This window comes from Oncorhynchus clarkii, chromosome 4 (genome assembly GCF_045791955.1).
Source record: "Oncorhynchus clarkii lewisi isolate Uvic-CL-2024 chromosome 4, UVic_Ocla_1.0, whole genome shotgun sequence".
Lineage (NCBI taxonomy): Eukaryota > Metazoa > Chordata > Actinopteri > Salmoniformes > Salmonidae > Oncorhynchus > Oncorhynchus clarkii.
Window position 1 is genome coordinate 23,499,039 of NC_092150.1, and position 21,261 is coordinate 23,520,299.

At 39.5% G+C, this 21,261-nt stretch overlaps 2 protein-coding genes across 7 annotated transcripts in view; one reads left to right on the forward strand and one right to left on the reverse strand.

Annotated features, from left to right (window-relative positions):
• Positions 1-1,477, reverse strand: part of LOC139406612 (cytosolic carboxypeptidase 6-like) — a 465,185-nt gene extending 463,708 nt beyond the window's left edge. For all 3 annotated transcript variants that reach the window (XM_071149384.1, XM_071149383.1, XM_071149385.1), the window contains exons 1-2: positions 1,414-1,477; positions 33-155 (exon numbers count right to left, since the gene is read on the reverse strand). In XM_071149384.1, the coding sequence (XP_071005485.1) occupies positions 33-155; positions 1,414-1,456 (166 nt within the window). In that variant the 5' untranslated portion in view covers positions 1,457-1,477. The remainder of the gene's footprint in view (positions 1-32; positions 156-1,413) is intronic.
• Positions 1,478-10,718: 9,241 nt separating this feature from the next.
• The window catches only part of LOC139406614 (ELAV-like protein 4), an 85,463-nt gene continuing 74,920 nt past the window's right edge, over positions 10,719-21,261 (forward strand). For 2 of the 4 annotated variants that reach the window (XM_071149389.1, XM_071149390.1), the window contains exon 1: positions 11,741-11,863. In XM_071149389.1, coding sequence (XP_071005490.1) covers positions 11,741-11,863 — 123 coding nt within the window. Of the gene's footprint in view, positions 11,156-11,740; positions 11,864-21,261 lie in introns of those variants that run through there. The other 2 variants (XM_071149392.1, XM_071149393.1) reach the window with 2 other exon arrangements.

Below are 21,261 nucleotides of genomic sequence, written 5' to 3' on the forward strand. Positions count from 1 at the left end.
CTGACATTAGACCTCATTCAGTTTGTACTTACCACTCTCGAAGCAAGCATCAAAGACAAGGTGGCTTTTCCGTGAAACTCCTGTGTATCCTGTTGGAGTAACCATCAGCTTGTTCACATTGCCCACTAAGGCTTCCTCTCTTCCAGCTTCACTGCCTAGGAAAACCACATATCACTTGTCAAACCACTTAATCTGAACTAAGCTCTATTAAACACCCCGCTATTCTTAAATTATCACATGGGCTAAATATTATATTAAGGCTTATATTAAATTGAATCAGAAGTAGATATGACAAAGTTTCTTCATGCATCGAATGTGGCTAGCTGAGGTTTAAAAAGGGACCATTGGTCCATGCCTGCCTTATGCATAGTAAATAAGGCATACTGTTGGCAAAGCCTTAACTGAAGTATCCTTGCAGAAATATATCTACATGCATTAGAACAAAATAAAAACCTCAAAGCAACAAAAAGGTGTGATAAATTATTTATTTTGGTAACTTCAGACATTTCACTATTGTAAACAAATGGAATGTTACTAGCTTAAACCTCACAACAATAAACAGCTAGGCCTATAGTCAGGTCTTACAAGTGCTTGGCCCTTTTTGTTGACAGGTGCTAAAGCAGGAGGTTAAATAGCCTATGCCATTTGAAGTGAACATACTGTCCTTTAACTGCAGCTAATACATTAATAATAGATAATAATCTCACTTTATAAATCAAGTCGCACTGCTAGTGTTGCATTTAATTACAGTACAGCCTAGGTAGCTAATACCATGCCATGGATGTTACATATGATGTGGATTCGGATTTAACTCTATGAAGTCAAATATTGTAATTGTAGACTAATTAAAACCCGTACAATGATGTGTACCCACTACCATGCTATTACCATAGCTAGATACAGAGGGAATAGACATAGGTAGCCACTACTTCCTCCCACTGCCAGTTGCTGCAACAGACATCAAGTATTTGCAAACGCTGGTCCTGGACGTCGTTCGTTGAGTACAGCGGAACGACGCCCTGGACCAGAGCTAGCTAGCTAAAGTTAGCTGTTAGCTAAACTCATAGCAAAACAGCATAAACTGAATGACAAGTAGCTAACTCGTCCAGGTAGAATGTTCACGGCAAACAGTTCAATTTGCTGAACATTTTAATATCGATGACACTAGCTAGTATTATGTATCTCATGTAGCTAAACTAGGAACGTTAACGTTAGTTAGCTAGCTACAATAACTAGAAGGTTAGCTAGCTGACAAGCTAGCTAGATGTTGATGTTCACAAACGATGATGCGTCGGTCTAGGTGAGTGATGCAGCAGTCCAGACTCATGCACTAACTAAATGTGCAGCTACCTGCTATGCACTCTCATATAGGTACTGTGGAGGTATCTAGCTAGCGCTACTGTATTTACACACCGGTGTCGACGTCTCTCACGTTCTCCTCCATCTTCCTTTCCATTTTTGCACAACACACCAGCGCATGACGCTGGCTGAGTGTTGCCACGGCAACACAGCGTGTGGCTAAGGGAGGAGGAGGTTTGGTTTGACATACAGTAAAAGGTCATTGCTAGAACTAATTCAGTTTTTGTCAAATTAACGTCAAAATTTGATATTTTTTGCATTTCAGCGAACCCTAACCCTTTTCCTAACCATAACCTATTTCTCCTAACCTGCTACGCTAATTATCCTAACCTGCTACGAAAAGTCAAAACTGACTTTAATTTGACAAAAGCTGAATACCTTCTAGCCATGACCGAGACCTATTCCTCTCTTTGGATTGGTGGATATTTGAATTAGTGGATATTTCGTTATTTAAATAATATTTTGAATATTCGATGAGGGGTGTTGATGTCAACCATCTGTATTCAATGTAGAGTGAGATACTATGCTAGCCTCATGAATATGCATATTGAAGAGTTATTTTGACTGTCACTGAATAATTTAATGAATTAATACTGCAATGGAATTGTGTTCATTATTGCAATGAAATTGCCATTTCACCCCATTTTGAAACTGAGAGTTTATGACATAGCCTCTCTAGTAATTTAATAGGATCTCTATGGTTTATTCCATTTGTTTGGACAGTGGAAATGGGGGTCCAAGAAATATATATATATATATAATATATATATATATATATATATATATATATATATATTTAATCTCTGGCAGTGGAAGTAGGCCTATTTCAGAAATCTAAACGAACAATGTATGGTCCTCTCTCCTCTTTTTAGCTAACATAGAGAACATGGTAGGCTTCAGAGCCTAAACATGTAGCATGAAATGCAATATCTCTCACTCACTGTTGGCTGTGATTCTAAATGATCCACTGATTTATTAAAGCATGAGGATTTCTAGACAATTGGAGCATATGTCATCAAGCCAATCAAGCCTGACCCTATTCTCTTTCCATTATTACGGCCACAGCTGATCCCATGGCACTTATCGTAAGAGTAGGGGTGTTAACCCCTGTGTCATGGCTAAATTCCCAACCTGGCCCCAGTCCATAATGGCCACCTAATCATCCCCCTCATTCCTAATTGGCATATATAACTCCTCACCTCTTCACTTGATAGCTGATGTGTGGTGAGCGTTCTGGCACAAAATGGTTGCTGTACATCACCCAGGGTGGTGCTACACATGTGTGGTGGAAGAGGTGAGTTTCCCCCTATTTATGTAAAGCGCTTTGAGTACCTCAGTTGGTAGAAAAGCACTATATAAATCCTACTACTACTATTAGTATTACTACTATTATTAGTAGTAGTAGTAGTATTACCTGCATCAAATGAATGGCCATATGACTCCAGAGCAAGAGACATATAGAATTTCTGTTGTTACTTTTCAGGTTATAAGCTTTGTGTAACAGGAGAAACTGAATAAGGCTGGGAATAGGACAAGGATTTTTCTCCCTGTGATCATATTTAATGGCAAGCTACAGGCATCTGAACAGCTAGGATGGCATGATTATTTCTTAATGATAAAGAACTGCTGTGCAATATTTCCTTAAAATTGAAAATGTAATAACTGTCCTTCATGGTATGTCATCCCTTAACTCTAGCCAATTAATGGGCTCCATGGTGCTGGATTTATTTTTAGACTGATGTTCAATGAAATTACTTTGAGACAAGAAACAAAATAGTGTATTATATTTTAAACGCTTCTTGTCTGTGTTGTTCCATTTGTAGACCTACATGTTTCGTTGAATGTACTGTGGACGGGCAATTCCATGTGTTTTTGTAACATTTTCAGTGGACATTATTAAAAGTCGTGCTTCAAACTGTCAAACTGTATGCGTCAAACTGTATGCGTAGACTGCTTGACAGAAATGGTATCAGAAGGTGAATGTTGAACTTTTTTTGCATACATATCTAGATGATGCTGCGTACTATTTTGCTGTTGGTGTGTTCGAAGTGTTTGTCCACATTTTGTTGTGTTACTGCCTGAATTCAAAATTGATTAAATATATTTTTCTCTCACTCATCTGCACACAATACACCATAATGACAAAGTGAACATTTTTAAAATTGATTGAAAATGTAATACAGAAATATCTCATTTACATAAGTAATCACACCCCTGAGTGAATACATGTTAGAATCACCTTTGGCAGAGATTACAGCTGTGAGTCTTTCTGGGTACTGGTCTCTAAGAGCTTTGCACACCTGGATTGTACAACATTTGCACATTATTATTTTATTTCTTCTTCAAGCTCTGTTAAGTTGGTTGTTGATCATTGCTAGACAGACATTTTAAAGTCTTGCCTTAGATTTTCAAGAGGATTTCAGTCAAAACTGTAACTAAGCCTCTCAGGAACATTCAGTATCATCTTGGTAAGCAACTCCAGTGTAGATTTGGCCTTGTGTTTTAGGTTATTGTCCTGCTGAAAGATGAATTTGTCTCCCTGCATCTTTTGGAAAGCAGACTGAACCAGGTTTTTCGCTAGGATTTTGCCTCTAATCCGCTTCATTATATCCTTAAAAAACTCCCTAGTCCTTGCCAATGAAAAGCATACCCATAACACCTCAATGCTTGAAAAAATGAAAAAAAATATGAAGAGTGGTACTCAGTGATGTGTTGTGTTGGATTTTCCCCAACATAACGCTTTGCATTCAGGACATAAGTTAATTTCTTTGCCAAATGTTTTGCAGTTTCACATTAGTGTCTTATTTCAAACAGAATGCATGTTTTGGAATTTGGGAATTTTATTCTGTACAAGCTTTCTTCTTTTCACTTTGTCATTTAGTTTAGTATTGTGGAATAACTGCAATGTTTTCAGTTTTCTCGTATAACAGCCATTTTCCTCTGTAACTGTTTTAAAATAAGTTTCCTTCCTCTCCGGCATCTGAGTTAGGATAGACGTGTGTGTCTTTGTAGTGACTGGGTGTATTGATACACTATCCATAGTGTAATTAATGACTTCACCATGATCAAAGGCATACTCAATGTCTGCTTTTTTCCCCCATCTACCAATGGGTGCACTTCTTTGCAAGGCATTGAGGAACCTCCCTGGTCTTTGTGGAAATTCACTGCTCGACTTAAGGACCCTACAGACAATTGTATGTGTGAGGTAGTCATTTTTGTGTTTGTAAAAAAAGTCTAAAAACATAATTCCACTTTGACATTATGGTATTGTGTGTAGGCCAGTGACACAAAATCAATATTTAATCCATTTTAAACTCAGGCTGTAACACAATAAATTGTGGAAAAGGTCAAGGGGGTGTGAATGGTTTGTTTAACTTTGCAATCATTGGTTTTTGCATCATTCTGTTTCCGTGGAATTGCCCAGATCATCAACTTGGATGTGTCTACCTGGGATTAGGTTTGTATATCTCTGGACTCATCTCAGGGGTATCAAAGTTTTAGAGGATGATGATGAAGCCCATGAACTCCTGACAATACATCTCCACATCTGCACATCTGTCATCAAGTTTACAGACAGAAAATATGATTTAATGAACACATCAATCATCGAAATCAAAAGAAAAGTACAGTCCTGTCCATGATCCTCAGATCATCCTTCACAAATTATATTTTCAAACTCTCTTTTCATTGTTACTATTTTAAAATATTTGTATTTATAGCATGACTGAAATTATTTTATTATAAATCCATAATGTTTTCATGGCTACTTTTTTTAGAGATTGCTTCTAGTCTGTCTTTTTAGATGGAACTCTGCATGTGTTTTCATGTGCAGTATTGGAACAAGGAAACCCTTTCTAGTTTGACCATGTAGGCATATAAAGCGCCATCAATGAAAAGGAAGTCATGCAAAATCAAAAGGTAGGACATGTTGGACTGGAATGAACAGGCGGCATGCAGACAGTCACTATGGCGACAGCAATCAAGAGACTCTTGGGACTGAGCAGGTCAGAGAAGAGGGCTTGAGAGGCAGCTGACAGAGAAATCAACCCTCAGACTGGATGATTCAAGTGACAGCTCATCCCAGAGTACAGGCAGCCTGGCTGTCCCCACAGAGACTGTTTTGAGAAGGGTCGTTCCACCTCAAAAAGCACAAGAAAGAGGATTTTGACACGCACCATTTTAGATTGTTCTGAAATTGTTTATGTAGTTAGTAACAGATTCGATTAGTATTCCTGAAACATTGTTTTATTGAAACATAATTTGATCTCTGAGAAATTGAGCTAAATGATTGCACCTTAATTGGCCATTTTAATTTATAGGATTTCAGATAATATTCAATAAATATAGTACCCAACATCCGACTTGCACCAAACTTCTTCCTACCAATGAGTAAGACTGGAGATATAAAAAGCCACCCACAGATCCCCCACACCCCATGCCAATCCCACCCCAACAACCTGTATACAGTATCTAATTCTTCTATGTTTGAGAGGTGCCCTACACTAACCGCTATTTTCAGCTCTCGCCATAGATTTTGGAAGTGATTCAGATCTGGACTCTTCGCTGGCCACTCCAGAACAGTCCAGCTCCTCTTCTTGAGCCATTCCTGGGTGCTTTTGATGTGTGTTTGGACTTGTTGTTCTGTTGGAAGACCAACAACCTTCAACAGAGACCCCGTTTTTGGACACTTTGTTGAACATTGCACTCCCAAAAAACTTGATAAACTACTGATTCCATGATGTCTTGCATACACTCAAGGTCACCAGTATCAGGGTCAGTAAAGTAACCTAGGGCGAGATCTAAAAACAGCAGTTGGTGGAGGGCACCCCTCAAACATTGAACAATTTCAACAGTTCGCTGCTGAAGAGTGGGACAATTTTCCAGTAGAACGGTGCAGCAAGCTCATGGATGGCTACAAGTTGCATTTGTATGCAGTTACAGCATATTTGGCTGTGCAACCAAGTACTAGCTCCAGGGTGCCAATACTTTTGTCCATGCCACTCGTCTTTATTTTCTCAATTAAAATTGTTAACTTAAGTTTACAAAAAAAAGTTGTTCCGCAATGTTGAAAATCCAATTACAACATGTGGAGTTATTTTTAAACTTAATATGGAAGTATTTTAGAAAATTGTGCCAATATATTTGCCTGCATATATTTGCCTGTATTGTGATCAGTGACATTTACCATTAAACCCAACCAAACCCAATACCATTACAATTGCAAAACACTATGCAGTCTATGTGTTTGGGACTTTTACCATTACAGACCATTAGAAACCACAACATTGAAACCATTAGAACTACTGTTGCCTAATGGTTTGCTTGTTCTCCAGGAATGGTCTAACAGTAACTAATCAATACCTTTTTTGAAGAGAATAAACCACACACAAAGGGTCTGTTTCCTGGACGTAAAATAAGGACAAACTGAATTGCTTTCATGGAGGACTGGCTTGAATTGTAAGGATGACCACACATTTTTTTTTCATGTGCCAAATCTTTTTTTTTTTAATCCAAAGTTGAAAAGGAAATGTTGTGATCTATTTAATAAATACAAGAGACTAGAAAAATGAATAAATTAGTATTAGTATGTGCTGACCAGCTGTCAAGTGTCACTGACATTATGAACCTATCCCTGACCCAGTCTGTAATGCCAACTTGTTTCAAGCAGACCACCATAGTCCCCGTGCCCAAGAACAGCAAGGTAACCTGCCTAAATGACTATCAGCCAGTATCACTTACACCTATAGCCATGAAAGTCTTTGAAAGGCTGGTCATGGCTCACATCAACACCATCCTCCCAGACACCCTGGACCCACTCCAATTTGCATACTGCCCCAACAGTTCCACAGACAATGTAATCTCTATTGTACTCCACACTGCCCTTTCCCACTTGGACAAAAAGAACACCTACGTGAGAATGCTGTTCATTGACTACAGATCTCTCTCTTTCACTCTAACAGTGTGAAGAGCTGTGTGTTCTAAACAACTATTGGCTAGTTCTCCTGTCTGTAAAGAAACGGGCGACGTTATCGGTTGAGTCTGCTGCAACGATTGGATTAGAACAAGCCGCTCTCCCTCTGCTCTCTTTTCCCCATTTCCTATTTCACTTACTCACAGTCACTCATCTCAGTGCTAAAATCTCTCCTTCTCCAAACATCGTTTATGAATCCGAATCTGTAGCTAGTCATTGTTGTTCATTCTAGTTATTTCCTGTCGACTTTGGTTGTTTCTGTGGTTGTTTTGGTCTGTTTACTTGACGTTGTTTAGTAGGCTACTTTGTCAGTCCATATAATTATTCCATTGTTGACAACGTCTGTCACTATGTGGTGATCGCAGCCCATGCTTGCTTGATATTATTATTTATTCTCACCCAGGCATTTTTACTGAATGACAGTTCATTAGAAAATGAAATGACAAATGTTGATAGTTTATATTGATTGTACAAATGTTGTGGTATAAGTGTCAGGAGAGAAAAGTTTTGCTCCTCTCGAAAGTGCGACTTCAATTACTAATTTCTCTGAATGAAGGAAAACGTGGGCGTGGGGGTTCCGTGGGTGGCTTTTGACCATTTTGTGTTATTTCTAATGTCTTACTCATTGTCAGGAATAAGTTTGGTCCAAATTTGATATTTATTGAGTATTATCTGAATCCTATAAATTAAAATGCTTCATTTGAGTGCAATCAATTTGCTTAATTTCTCCAAGATCAATTTATATTTCAACAAAATAATGTTTCAGGAATGCCAATTGTATGTGTTTCTAACTACAGAAACAATTTCAGAGCAATATGAGATGGTGGGTGTCATGGCTTGCTGAAATGACATGGAATGACTCTGAAGCCAGTTGTACATGGTAACATCCTTTTTGAGGTACATGTAAGAATAAGGCCATGATAGAAAAAAACACCTAGTAGTAATATTGATAGTGCTGTATGGTCTCACTTGTTCTCTATGTGAATAAGATTTCAGCCTTATTCTCAATCTCTCCCTTCTTTTCCGATCTATCGCTTACATATCCATGCACATATGCACATAATCACACGTTCAAATGCACAACATTAACAGCATTAGGGGAGAATTGAAGTAACTCTCGCTCCTCTGCTTGCAATGACTCTCTCCTCTCTGCTGGCTGTGGTCCATACCAGCAGATGGTCCGGTGTCAATAGGCTGCTATTAACTGGCCACAGTCCTCTCCTGGGGCCAGGAGAAAAAGCACATACAGTGCACTGGAGACAAAGACAAGCCATGCTGCTTGTGGAGGTACTGATACTTTTGCCTTTTTACTGTATTTTAAGATGAAGTCACACCAAGCTGATGAACGGTGTCATCACACAGTTTATTATATTCAGTAGAAATACTGTACATCTTCAGGAGACTATAGGAAAGTAACATGATGTGATGTCGACAATAATGTAATAATGATCCATCGTCTGACCTTGACCTTTGACCAATGATTTGACCTACATCATGTTATGTTCAGGAGGAGTGGTAACACTTTACCACTTTTCATTGTTTCTCCTACACCTGTGTAGTAACACTGGAGTTCCTGTTGTATTAGGGTTGTATAAACATGCTATTACATAGTAAGTATTGTATCCCAAACCTTGAATTACATACAGTACAAACCTAAAGTATCTTACTCTACAGAGACGGTACTTAAACCAATTTCTTGACTTACTGTATGTGGCTATTTCCCACATGTCTTGCTGAAAAGAAATACACTGCCGGCTATGTGCCAGGAAATGCCCTTGTCCAGAGCAAGGGATCACAATTTCAAACTCTCCAGAAAAGTGTTTAAAAGTTTAAAAACAGGCAAAATTAATATTTACTGAAAGGGGTCTCGTAGTTTCTTGCAATAGCCGTCTCTGACTTTAAGGAATATTTATCTCAAAACTGTGATTCCTAAAAAAATGTGTCCGAAGTTTTGGTTAACTCAGATTTGTCTAAAATCTTAAATGAATCAGAAATGAGCTGGGTCAGTTATACCATCTCCTGACATGTACTGCAGCAAAACAACCTCTGGTCCCTAAAGTATTCTACTTTTGATAGATTTAAACAAACATTATTGATATCACCATGGTCACAACCATTACCTATCAACTCCGTCTCCCTTATAGATTAAGATAGAATAGGACTTTTTGTTAAAATATGTTCATTTTAATTTGTTTTTATGGTCATAAAGCAACTGAGGAAAAACTAAATTGCTACTTTGTATACCACCTGAGTAAAGAAGAAAAATACTCCGTAAAACGTAAACTCAGATTTTTGTCTAATGCCAACCCTCGTCAGAGTGCTAAAATATCTTATAGAATGGTTATGTTTTTGTTTAGGATTGTCAAATGAACCATTTTCCATATTTTACAAATATTTGTATTGAACTTTTACTTTTAGAGGCAAACACATGTCTGTTTTGAATACCTATTGTCATCTCCGGAAGTCATTGTTAACCCCCTTAAGATATTTTTTAGTAAATGTTCTGAAAAAATATGTTGATCATTGTTCTGCAATAATTGCTTAAACTATTAAAGTATTTGCTGTGCTAGACATAAAGGATCATGTTTCCTTTATAAATCTTGTTTTATGTTCTGAATCTAGAAAAACATGCAAAAATGCTGACGAAATTAGCCCTGGAGAATTATATAGTGGTATAAAACAAAAAGTTTGAAGATTTGTGTTACATATGTAATTAATATAATGTTAGAATTGAACAATCAAGGCCTTTAAACAGTTGTTGGCCAGTAAATGTAAAAACGAAATGCCTTTTATGGTGTCTAACGGAGTTTACATGAATCCAGTTAGTTGCATTTTATGATACATAAAAAAAGAGGAGGTGAGATAGCTGATACGTTGGTCTATAAAAATATATATTTCAAATTAGGTTAATATTAAGAAAAATATGTGGGGGAAAAGTTGGGATTGCCCCGTCTTTCAAGAATCCCTGTAATTGATGATGGTGCTCCATCGTCCTACAACTAAGTGTTCCTATTGAGATGAAGACTGGGCAGAAAAAGAGAAGGAATGAGCCTGATCCCTATGTCTCATGTCTTATGCACATAGAGAAAGAGGAGATGGGAAACACAGAGAAGGCAGGGAGAACAGGCAGATGTGGTGGTGTCGCTGTTGTTGTTAGAACAGTCTTCCCACCTTGTGGTAGCACAGTGAACTGTAGCTGCCTGCATGAGAGCGCGAGCAAGTGAGTTGGGAGAGAGCGACACAGAGAGAGATGGAATGAGAGTGTGAGAGAGAGAGAGAGAGAGAGAGAGAAAGAAAAGGTGAGAGAGAGATGGGGAGAGAGAGAGAAAGAGAGAGAGAGAGAAAGAGAGACAGAGAGGGAGTTTAAACCAAGAGCTATGTTTTGGGACAAGCTAATCTGCCAGAGAGCAGTGTGAGGATCGGAGCGCATTGTGTGAGCGAGTGTGCGGGGGACAGATAAGGGAACAAGCCCGCCAGCCCGACTGCTTGTTTTAATGTGCTGACTCTTGGGAGATAAAAAAAAATTGACTCTTCAGTTGTGTGCCGAGACCCTGGGCACAAGCTCCACATCCACCAGAGGTGTACCAAAGCAGGGGGAAAAGGGGACAAAAATCTGACACAAAAGAAATTATAGAGGATTTTTTCTCATTTTTTAATTAATTTTTTCTTTCTTTTTTCCTGGGACTGACTCTCATTTCCAGTAGAAAGAGGGAGAAAATCACTGAAGGGGAATCCTTAGAAAATAAGAAAAGGACAAGAAAAAGCATTGACTACAAGATGTTCGAAATCAGCCGAACACTCAACGCTGCTTTGTTGAGCAATGAGGTAAAGAAAAATTGTCTTCGTTTTTTCTCACCTCCCCAGTGTATGTGCTGCCTACCATTCTGTCTTGTGTATTATTGTGTGTGTGCATTTCTGTGTAAAGTGTAAAGACACAGGGTTGATTAATGACCAGAGCTTAGCGTATTAGCCAAGCTCGATGGATGCTAGTAGAAAAAGGATCACAACGCTTCTCACTCATTCTTGCTTGCAGTAACAAATGGAAGGCTAGGCGGCTGGCTGATTTATGTGACAACTGTTTTATTTCCCCTAATTTCCCCAATGCAAGGTGGCTATCATTGCTAAGCTTGCTTGAGGAATCGCCCATCATGTGTGTGTGTGTGCGTATGTGTGTGAGCGTGTGGTTGGTGCCTGTGTGTCTGCATGTCTGTGTGTGTGTGATTGTGTGTGTGTGTGTGTAGTGTACTGTGATTGCCCTCTGCCTCCTCTTCCTCTCTCCCCCTCACTCCCGCTGTCCTTTGCCATTCTGTTTCTGTCCTTCCTACTTTCCTGTTTCTGTTCTTCCTTCTTCTCCCTCTCCCGCTCTCTCTATCTGTGTGTGAGCGTGCACTCTGTGAGCAGCATCTCAAGATGATGGTGAGGTACCCCCAGCTCTCGGGACTAGCCACTGCTGACGGCTCCGTCCCTGAGAGGCTCTCGCCGCTATTTCCCAGGGATCTCCCATCCACCCAGATGGGGTCCAGGTCACTTTTGGTAAGAGGATAGACAGAAATATCTCCATCTCTTAAAACACAAACAGGAGAAAAAATGATAGAGAGAGAGAGAGCGAAAGAGAGCGAAAGAGAGAGAGAGAGAGCAGTAAATAATAGATCAGTTTAGAAAGATGACTGTATCCCCAGGAATTGTATTAGCAGCTATTAACATGCTTATGTGTGTTCAATTACAACCGCCTACTCTGCCTTAACCCTCTGTCAATCAGTCCGTTATCTTGGGAGTAAGAGCGGCAGAGTGCATGTGAAGTGTGTATGAATTCAGTGTAGCAGGCTCACTGCATGCATAGTTTGCCAATGCCTGCATCTTTATGTGCATTTTGTGTGTGTGTGTGTGCTTATGGCTTGTGTGTTGTATGTGCATGGAAATAATGTTACCTCAATATTTATAAACAATGTATTTTTAAACTACATTTTAATCTGAAACTAAAAGTAAATTAGAATATGGAAAGTAGTATGTAATATGGCGTCAGGTAATAGTTTTTCTTTGAAAAGTGTGGGGTTGGGTACATTTACCATCTTGACACTCGTAACTGGAAGATGTGATGTGCGGCAACTGAGAAATACAGGGCTACTGCAATACACTGAAACCTTGCCACAATGATGAAATACTGTAAGATATGAATGTTACCATTAATACCTGATGCTCTGTATGGAGAGCATTTAGAAGTATGGATATAGTGTAGTTTATTTGTTTTACTTTTTACATAAGAGATTTGTTTAGATAGGATACTGATCTGATTTTATTATGTAATGCAGATAGTTGTTCTTGATGGCCATTATGTAAAGCAGGCAACTAAGTCAACCTGAAGTTAAACCATTAGGGACATTATCTTTGAGATAATTTATTCAAGTCTTCCTCCTCATTGTTAGAACTTGAGTCTACAGTATGTGCTGTTTCTAATGAAGAGTGTAGTTCAAGGGGAAGAGAGGCTTGAGAAAAACTGCATTAAATTGACATGAAACTGTGGGTGTCTAATCTGTGATGGGCTCTCATTCGGCTTCCCTTCAAACAGGCTCAGCTTCCCACCCTAGAGCTTTCCAGAATATTTCAGAAATCGTTGTAATGCTGACAGCATTGAGGTCTTCTGTTGACTGTACACGATTGCAGAGGAAATGTTTGGTCATCTATAAAGACTTAATGTTCTTATTCACCTGGCAGAACCGTCTTATTCACTCATACAGACTATTCTCGCATAGGCTACACAGTCGTGCTCACTAGCTGCCTGTGAAGAATCCTAGTGTTGTACTACAGAGGAAATAGACTTAAATTGCAGATGACAAGTAGCTTGATGCTGTAATTTCTCTCTCACATAATAATAGTACCACACAGTGCCTTAATTTCTGCTGAAATTAAAATTGAATAGTAGATTGTAATAATGGGTAGTAAGAGGTTATGGCAAGTTATTAAATCAACTCTTTCAAGCCTTTTAATTGCAACACATAAAACAGCATTTAGTGTTTGGGTGAGCTAAAGAACTTGATGTGGATGTTTGTATGCATTTTCATTATATCTGATAATGATTATGCAGACCATTCTAAAGCTATGATTGGAATGCGCACAAACCAGGGAAAATGTTTTATCACCCTGTTTCTATGTGACCCTGAAAACCCACAAATACTATTCTACTTCCTGTTAAAATAAATGTGCCTATATTAGTTGTATGTAAGTCAGAATATATGAGGCGTGACTGGGATTGTGATTACCCTGGTTAAAACAGACCATCGTTACAATGATTAATGGCACCTTCATTAAGCACAGCTAGATCATTTGCATACATTAGATACATGTGCTGGAAGAATGTTGAGGCTTTGCTGTTGGAGAGCAGGATTATTTTATACTTTTGGTGGATGTGAGGCGTACTATTATAATACTAGAGACCAAAATGTTGAGTCCTAGATGTCTGAGATGTGTACGGTGTGAGAGCTACATGATGCCACTGTATGGCTATGGCTGTGCTACAGTATGATATTATCACAACAGTAGGATTGACAAAATTAAAATGATGATCTATCTTAAATAAAAAACCATTATTTTACTGGTATGACACTGAACACCTTCAAGTATATTTAAAGGGAATCCAGTATAGCAAAGTGATGAAGCAAAATACATCACTTGGTTGAACAAGATACATCCTTAGCTAAATGGCTGCAGTCTTGAACAATGTCCCTGGAGTCCAGGCCGCCATTTGTCAGGCTGCACGGGACCTAGAGAACAGTGTGTTTGAAAGGATGTCGAACAACTTCTATTGAGTTCTCTATCAGAACCTAGTGTCTGTTCTGCTCTGAATGCTGTTGCGAGCCTGTGATTACTGTCATCACACAGCTGTTGTTTTTCTTAGAATGCTGTGCTTTGTTTGGTAACTCCATTCTTCGGTTCAACAAAGAAAGGTTAGATTTTACTTCAAACTCATTTGATGCATCATCACAACAATCAGAAGCATTGGCAATGGCATATTGACACCCCCGAAATTGTAAGGGTCATCTCTATTGCACAACAATGATTAGCTCTTTCCATCTGCCGCTTCCATCACTTCCTCCTTCCCTGATTGCAGTGTGTCTCTGGATAATCTACCCCGGGAAATTAGTTCATTTATGCTCAACAACTCTGCCTTTGCTGACGCACAAACAGGTGCAGTATAAAGATAGGCACGTATCATCTCTGAGAGAGGCAGCGCACTGTGCCAAGGAGGTAGAATCACCAGCCTAACTGCGACACAAAATCATATCTTGGATACAAAGGCCATAGATTGATATTGATTAACTGACAGGAGCATCATTTTAGGATTTACTATCTATGAAGAATGAAATGAAGTAACCTGGATTTGTTGAACGGTGGATTTGAACCAATATTCAGTGAATTGATCTAAGATATCCCAATTCATAACATGTAAATACCAACATGAATCATTGAACTTTGAAAACATCAGTATGAGTAAGAATGAGCCAAGACAGATGAGGTACCAGAACCTTGCTCAATCATCAGTTTTTGGAGGATGGCACACAAAAGTGCTATTTATCATGCAGGCCAATCAGCGGTCACCTGCACACAGCTGCAAGAGAACAGCCCATCTCACACTGCAATACAACTGTTAAATACATATAGGCTGTAGAAGCTCTTATCATAGATTATTGTAGTGTATGTCCACAAAAAGGGTTTTAGAGAATATGTTGAGGGGAAGATACTGTGCTACCTGAGTAGTTACTTGCTTACTACATCCTAATTACGCCCATAAAAAAACAATAGCTGTTGGGTGGCCTGTGTGGCATAGGATAAGCTCTGTCAGCTTCTTGTAAAGAACCCAGTAAAGATCCAATGAATGCCAATTACCCTGACCATGTCAAGTCAGTGACATCATATAACAATTCATTTCAGATATCACACATTAAAAGGTGTGATTGTCTGTTGTGGGTTACAATTCATAGGCTAGTTTCTCAGCCACCCTGCATGATTCTCTCGTTTCTGAGATGGGTGTGGTAGCTACTGCACTGTGTGTGCCTGCATGGAAGGCAGGGCCAGGAGGGCAGGCTGGCAGTGTCACACTAAGAGGGGGCCAGTGCTGCATGGGGGGGCCTGGTGAGCAGCAGCTGAGCCAGAGTCCCGCTGGGAGCCGTCACTGCTGAGTGGAGCAGGTGTCTCCAGCCAGGCAAAGAGCTTCCCTAAGCTAGAGGAGAAGAGAGGAGGCAGGGCCGGCCATGACTCTGTGTGCTCCGCAGAGGACAGGTCTCTCTCTCTCTCTCTCTCTCTCTCTCTCTCTCTCTCGCTCTCGCTCTCGTTCTCTCTTTCATTGCATACCAAGCCACCCTATTATGTATCTTGTCTGCAAAGTGATCACATTAGCTAACATGCTAGAAATGTTGCTGTCCATGGTGCTGAAGTACCAGATGGATATACAGCACAGTGCCTTCAGAAAGTATTCACACCCCTTGACTTTTTCCACATTTTGTTGTGTTACAGCCTCTCTGACCTACACACAATACCCTATAATGTCAAAGTGTAATTATGTTTATTATTTTTATTTTTACAAATGTTTTAAAAATACAAATATGAAATGTTTTGAGTCAACAAGAATTCAACCCCTTTGTTATGACAAATGGTGTTTAACATGATTTTTGAATGACCTCATCTCTGTACCCCACACATCTGTAAGGTCCCTCAGTCGAGCATTGAATTTCAAACACAGATTCAACCACAAACCCCAGGGAGTTTTTCCAATGCCTCGCAAAGAAGAGCACCTGAATACCCCTTTGATGAAATCCAACACATCACTGAGTACCACTCTTCATATTTTCAAGCATGGTTGTGGCTGCATCATGTTATGGGTATGCTTGTCATCGGCAAGGACTAGGGAGCTATTTTTAGGATAAAAATAAATGGAAGAGAGCTAAGCACAGGCAAAATCCTAGAGGAAAAACTGATTCAGTCTGTTTTCCAACAGACACTGGGAGACTAATTCACCTTTCAGCAGCATAATAACCTAAAACACAAGGCCAAATATACACTGGAGTTGCTTACTAAGATGACATTGAATGTTCCTGAGTTGCCTAGTTACAGTTCGGACTTAAATCGTCTTGAACATCTACGGCAAGACTTGAAAATGGCTGTCTAGCACCTTGACAGTTTCAAGAATTAAAAAAAAAATAATGTGCAAATATTATACAATCCAGGTGTGCAAAGCTATTAGAGATTTACTCAGAAAGACTCACAGCTGTAATCGCTGCCAAAGATGACTCTAACACGTATTGACTCAGGGGTGTGACTACTATTTCATTTTCAATACATTTTCAAAAATGTCAAAAAACATGTTTCCACTTTGTCATTATGAGTTATTGTGTGTAGATGTGTTAGAAAAAAAAACATATATAATCCTTTTTGAATTCAGGCTATAACACAGCAAAATGTGGAATATGTCAAGAGGTATGAATACCTTCTGAAAGCACTGTACAAGGGGAGGTGGTTGTGATCCATAAAACATAGCCACCCAAAAGAAAGACCTGAAGCTTACACCCAGCTAAGGGTCAGCTTTCTGGATACACGTACCCCGACCTGGAAGTAACAGCCTGTGATTTCACCCATAGAGAGGCAAATGGCAAGGTTTCCGAGGAGAAGCCACTCACGTTGCTCTGTGTGTATATGTAACAGGGGTCTATTTATCGACTGAGAGTTGCATGTGATTGTGTTGCTGCGGAAAATGAACATCTGAACAGTGTAATTGGTGGACAGTGAAAGCTTTGTAGTAGAAATAAAAGCTTTCGTTTGAAGACAGCAGTGCCAAGAAACGACTGCAGAGAAAACACAAAAGAATGTACATACAATTGTGATGATAGCTTGAAAACCATGACTTTTTGCCCGTTATGTAAGAGCGTTTAACAAGTGCTTTTTCCTCTTACAACCGCAAAGAGCACTTCTATTGTGTTGATTAAACCGGAATTTAATTTTAGAGACACATTTATATACTGTATGCTTACTGTGGCCATTGGTTTATATCCAATCACAGTTATTTCACGGCTTATAACAGAGTAATTAGAAAAGGAATCATGTTGGAGGAAAAAAACGGAACTATGTTGTGTCTTTATTGCCTGAGAGCGAGGTTTACTCTTGTTTGTGTACATACAGTCATGAATGTTACTGTTAATTAGAGTGGAACGGTGAAAGGGCATTGAAGAAAACAGTCACAGTTTTATGCCATTTTCAGTCAACTGTTTCCATACACTCAGTTCCAGACATTACAAAGGAGGCATTACCCCCACTGACCAGTGTAGTTCTATTGTAATCTCTCTTAGCTGACTATGCTCAAAATAACAATAACAATAACAATGACCATTATGCTACAGTCAAGATCATCTATATATATATATATATATATAATTATATTCAAATTGCACATTGTGACGCATAAAAAAATATGACATTAAAAAAGGGAGTTCAAATGGCTGCACCTGCTATACGAGAGCCATCAGCATCGGACCGCCATCTTAAAAGAAGAGATTAGAGAGTGCTTTAGCTCACAGCTTACTGCCTTTTGGTAGGAAGTGACAAATGTGGCCAACACTTGAGCGACAGGCTGTGGCCGAATCGTGACATCTTGACGAACAACACTGTTTTCCAGAATTTGTAGTTTCTTAGCCAATGCCTTTTATTGATCTACTAATTGTTTGGGAGCTATAAAAGTGACGACTGTTGTCATGAATAAATTATATGTGCCTGACATGAGTGCATTACTGAGGAAAACCTGCGAGGCCAGGCAATACTTCCTTAGAGACATAGCGGTTCTCTTCACAGCCCTGGGAAAGCATCATCCCCAGTAGTTTTCCAAGCCATTAATAATGAATCCTTTCTAACAGCAGCATTCAGGTTTAGATGGCTAGGACATCAGTGACAAGACTAAAATAACCCATTTTAAAGCAGGAGAAAAGCATATTTATGTATGGTAATTATTCCTTAAGGTATCCTTCTTTGCTGCTCTCTCCATTCTTGATTTCTTTACTCTCCCAATCTCGTTCTATTTCCTCCTGAGGGTGCAGGGGGAGGGGGTAAAAAAACAGAGATGGACGGAACACAGAACACTGAGTTCATTCCTTTCGTAGCTACAGTGGTCAAGGGCAGGAAGAAACACAACATACTTTATTAATGCATTGCCTTTTATCAAGCATAAGTCTATGCCTACCTAAACAGAAAATGTTACAATGATCAACAAAAATAAACAGCTAATACGACACACATGAGATAAAGCTATTCGCCAAGCATATATGCTGTTAAACTAAAATATGACAGAGTAGCATTGTGCACTCACTTTCCTACTAGCATCTTAAGAAGGAGCAGTAAACCATGAAGTGACATTTAGAAAGATGAAATGTTCAGGGTTAGCATGTTAGGAGGGATCTAGTGCTCTGAGGCAGGCTGGCAGCACAGCGAAGGGATGGGGCCAGGCAGGAGAATACATCCCCTCTCTGAGGGGAGGTGCTGATTAAAGCCCCAGCCAGATGGACCGCAGCGGTCACCCTCAGAGCGTGGAGGTACCTCGACTGGGATCAAACACAGAGCAGGCCGCCCCACAGCCAACCACTACACCACCATGGCAGCACTCACCACTCATAGTGGCAACACAGACGCCAATAGCGACGAGGGGCAACACTGGTAATGACAAGGGGAGCAGGCAAAGTATTGTTGCGGTTGAATGTCATTTATCAAGTGGCAACACCTCTGTAATCCAAATGGACTGTAATCCAAAATCTCCTGCTGTGACTGAAACCCTCCGTGCCAGAATACATGTCAACCATGGAAACCCCTCTGTGCAATTTTACAGCTCTCTCATTTCTGTTAAAGGTTATGGGGGCCTCAGTCCTTGCTCGCAAAAAAAGGTAGTTATATGTACATATGCTTATTCTACCATGGTATTTGTTTAATTATACTTCATATGTAGGCTCCCTTGCTGGGTTCAGTATAAACCGCTATTGAATTGTAATAACTGTCTTAATACTGCGTTTTGTGATAAAGGTGGCCATCTCGCCATACATACAGTATGTGGTTTTCTCCTGTCACATTCTGTTCCATAGACAGGAATAGCTTACGCAGTTAGATAAGCCATGCCACTTCTCAATTGCTCCATCTATATGAAATGGATTTGAGTTCAAGGGAATGACAAACGCCTGTGACAAATATAGCACAGCCTTGTCCTGAAGTCGCCATGAAGAATTAATGTCTTGTTGAGAAGTTTCTCTTAGGTGGTGACATGAGCATGAGTTGAAATGGCCGTGATTCATTTCCAATGACATGGAAAGATAGGTATTTACAGGAGAAATGTTTCTCCTGCAGTTTAAGGAGCTGAGTAAGGATTTGGCAGAATGCTTGTCAGTCATCTTAAACATCAAAGACAACAGAAGCCAGTCCCGAGGGACAACTACTGCTGTCCTCAGCTAAATGCAGATTTGTAATTGAAGCCTGATGTCTCGGAGTAAGCAATGCTGAGTTTGTCACTCTGCATCAAGACAAAAGGTCTGACACCAATTTGTTGATTGTTATGGGTGGAGAATGGACTTAAGCCAGAGAAGTGATGATAATCAATCTGAGTTGCATGGCCAGATGCTGCCAAAACTTTGATACAGGAAGTAAATGGATTGTTCAAGGGCAAATCAAAGAGAGCCAAATAAGCTCCTCCAAATAAGCTCCTGAGAAGACAAACCTGGGTGTCATAAAAAAATAGTCTGTTTGTTTATGAGGAAGTCAGGGACATACTGTACTGGGATTTTTCCATGATAGGCTCAGTTCCATGGAAAGTGCATGATGAACATCATTTTTTGGGGGTCTCGCTTTCTCTGCCAGATCAGGCACAAATGGGCTATAAAGGCAAGCAGGGGATGACACTTCCAATTCGGTTAGTGCCCCTAATAGGAAATACAGAGGTGAGCTGGGAGAGGCGAGGCCTCCTGTTAACAAAGCTAAAATGATCCAACTACAGGCCCTGTGTGACATGCTAATCAATGGCCGTTGACCTTTCACTGACCTGGTTGTCTGGTGGTCATTAAAACAAACCATATTGTGAAAGTTACCATTTAATGACAGATAACTTTTTTATTGTTCTGTAAAATCAAAGGGAATTTCAGATAACTTAATACATATATTAATAAAAAATATATTAATCAGTGAAATTTAAAATATGGCACGGAGTAAAATACTGGCAGATGAGTCCATGGATGAATGTAACAAAATCTGAAAAATCTATATTGTGTTTATTCAAAATACATGTTCGCAGAAGATTGCATGTATATTTATTGAGCGTGACAAATTAAAACTTCTTAAAATGTTAACAGTTTTTTACACACTTCACACATTTCAGGTGACACCAACACTTTGCTACCTTTAAATAAACTTGTGATTATTCAGAGTGAAACAAGAGAAGGGTGCGAATACACTGTGTCTAACAGTTAGATTGCTCTGACTTAGATTAAGTTGATTCTATAAGACTGTCTGCTGCATATCTAGTTTCATACTAGCTACATACAGAATAGATATTATCTTACAATGTTGTTACATCTAAGTGTAATATCAAATTGTGTATTTGCGTGTGTGTGTGTGTGCGTGCGTGAGAGAGAAAGACACAGAGCGAGAGACAGTTCGAGAGAGAGAGAGAGAAAGAGAGAGAGAGAGAGAGAGAGAGAGAGAGAGAGAGAGAGAGAGAGAGAGAGAGAGAGATCACCCACACAGTGTGTATGTGTGCAGTCAGCAGTGGAAATCCTTAAAATTCTTAGTTGAAATTCAAGTCAGCATTAAGGACGGGTCTCAATTTTCATCAGCAGAAAAAAACATTCACTGGATGTTAATCCGTGGAGCGCTTTTGAGAGGGAGGGGTTTGGAATGAGTAGGGAGGGCACGAGAGAGCA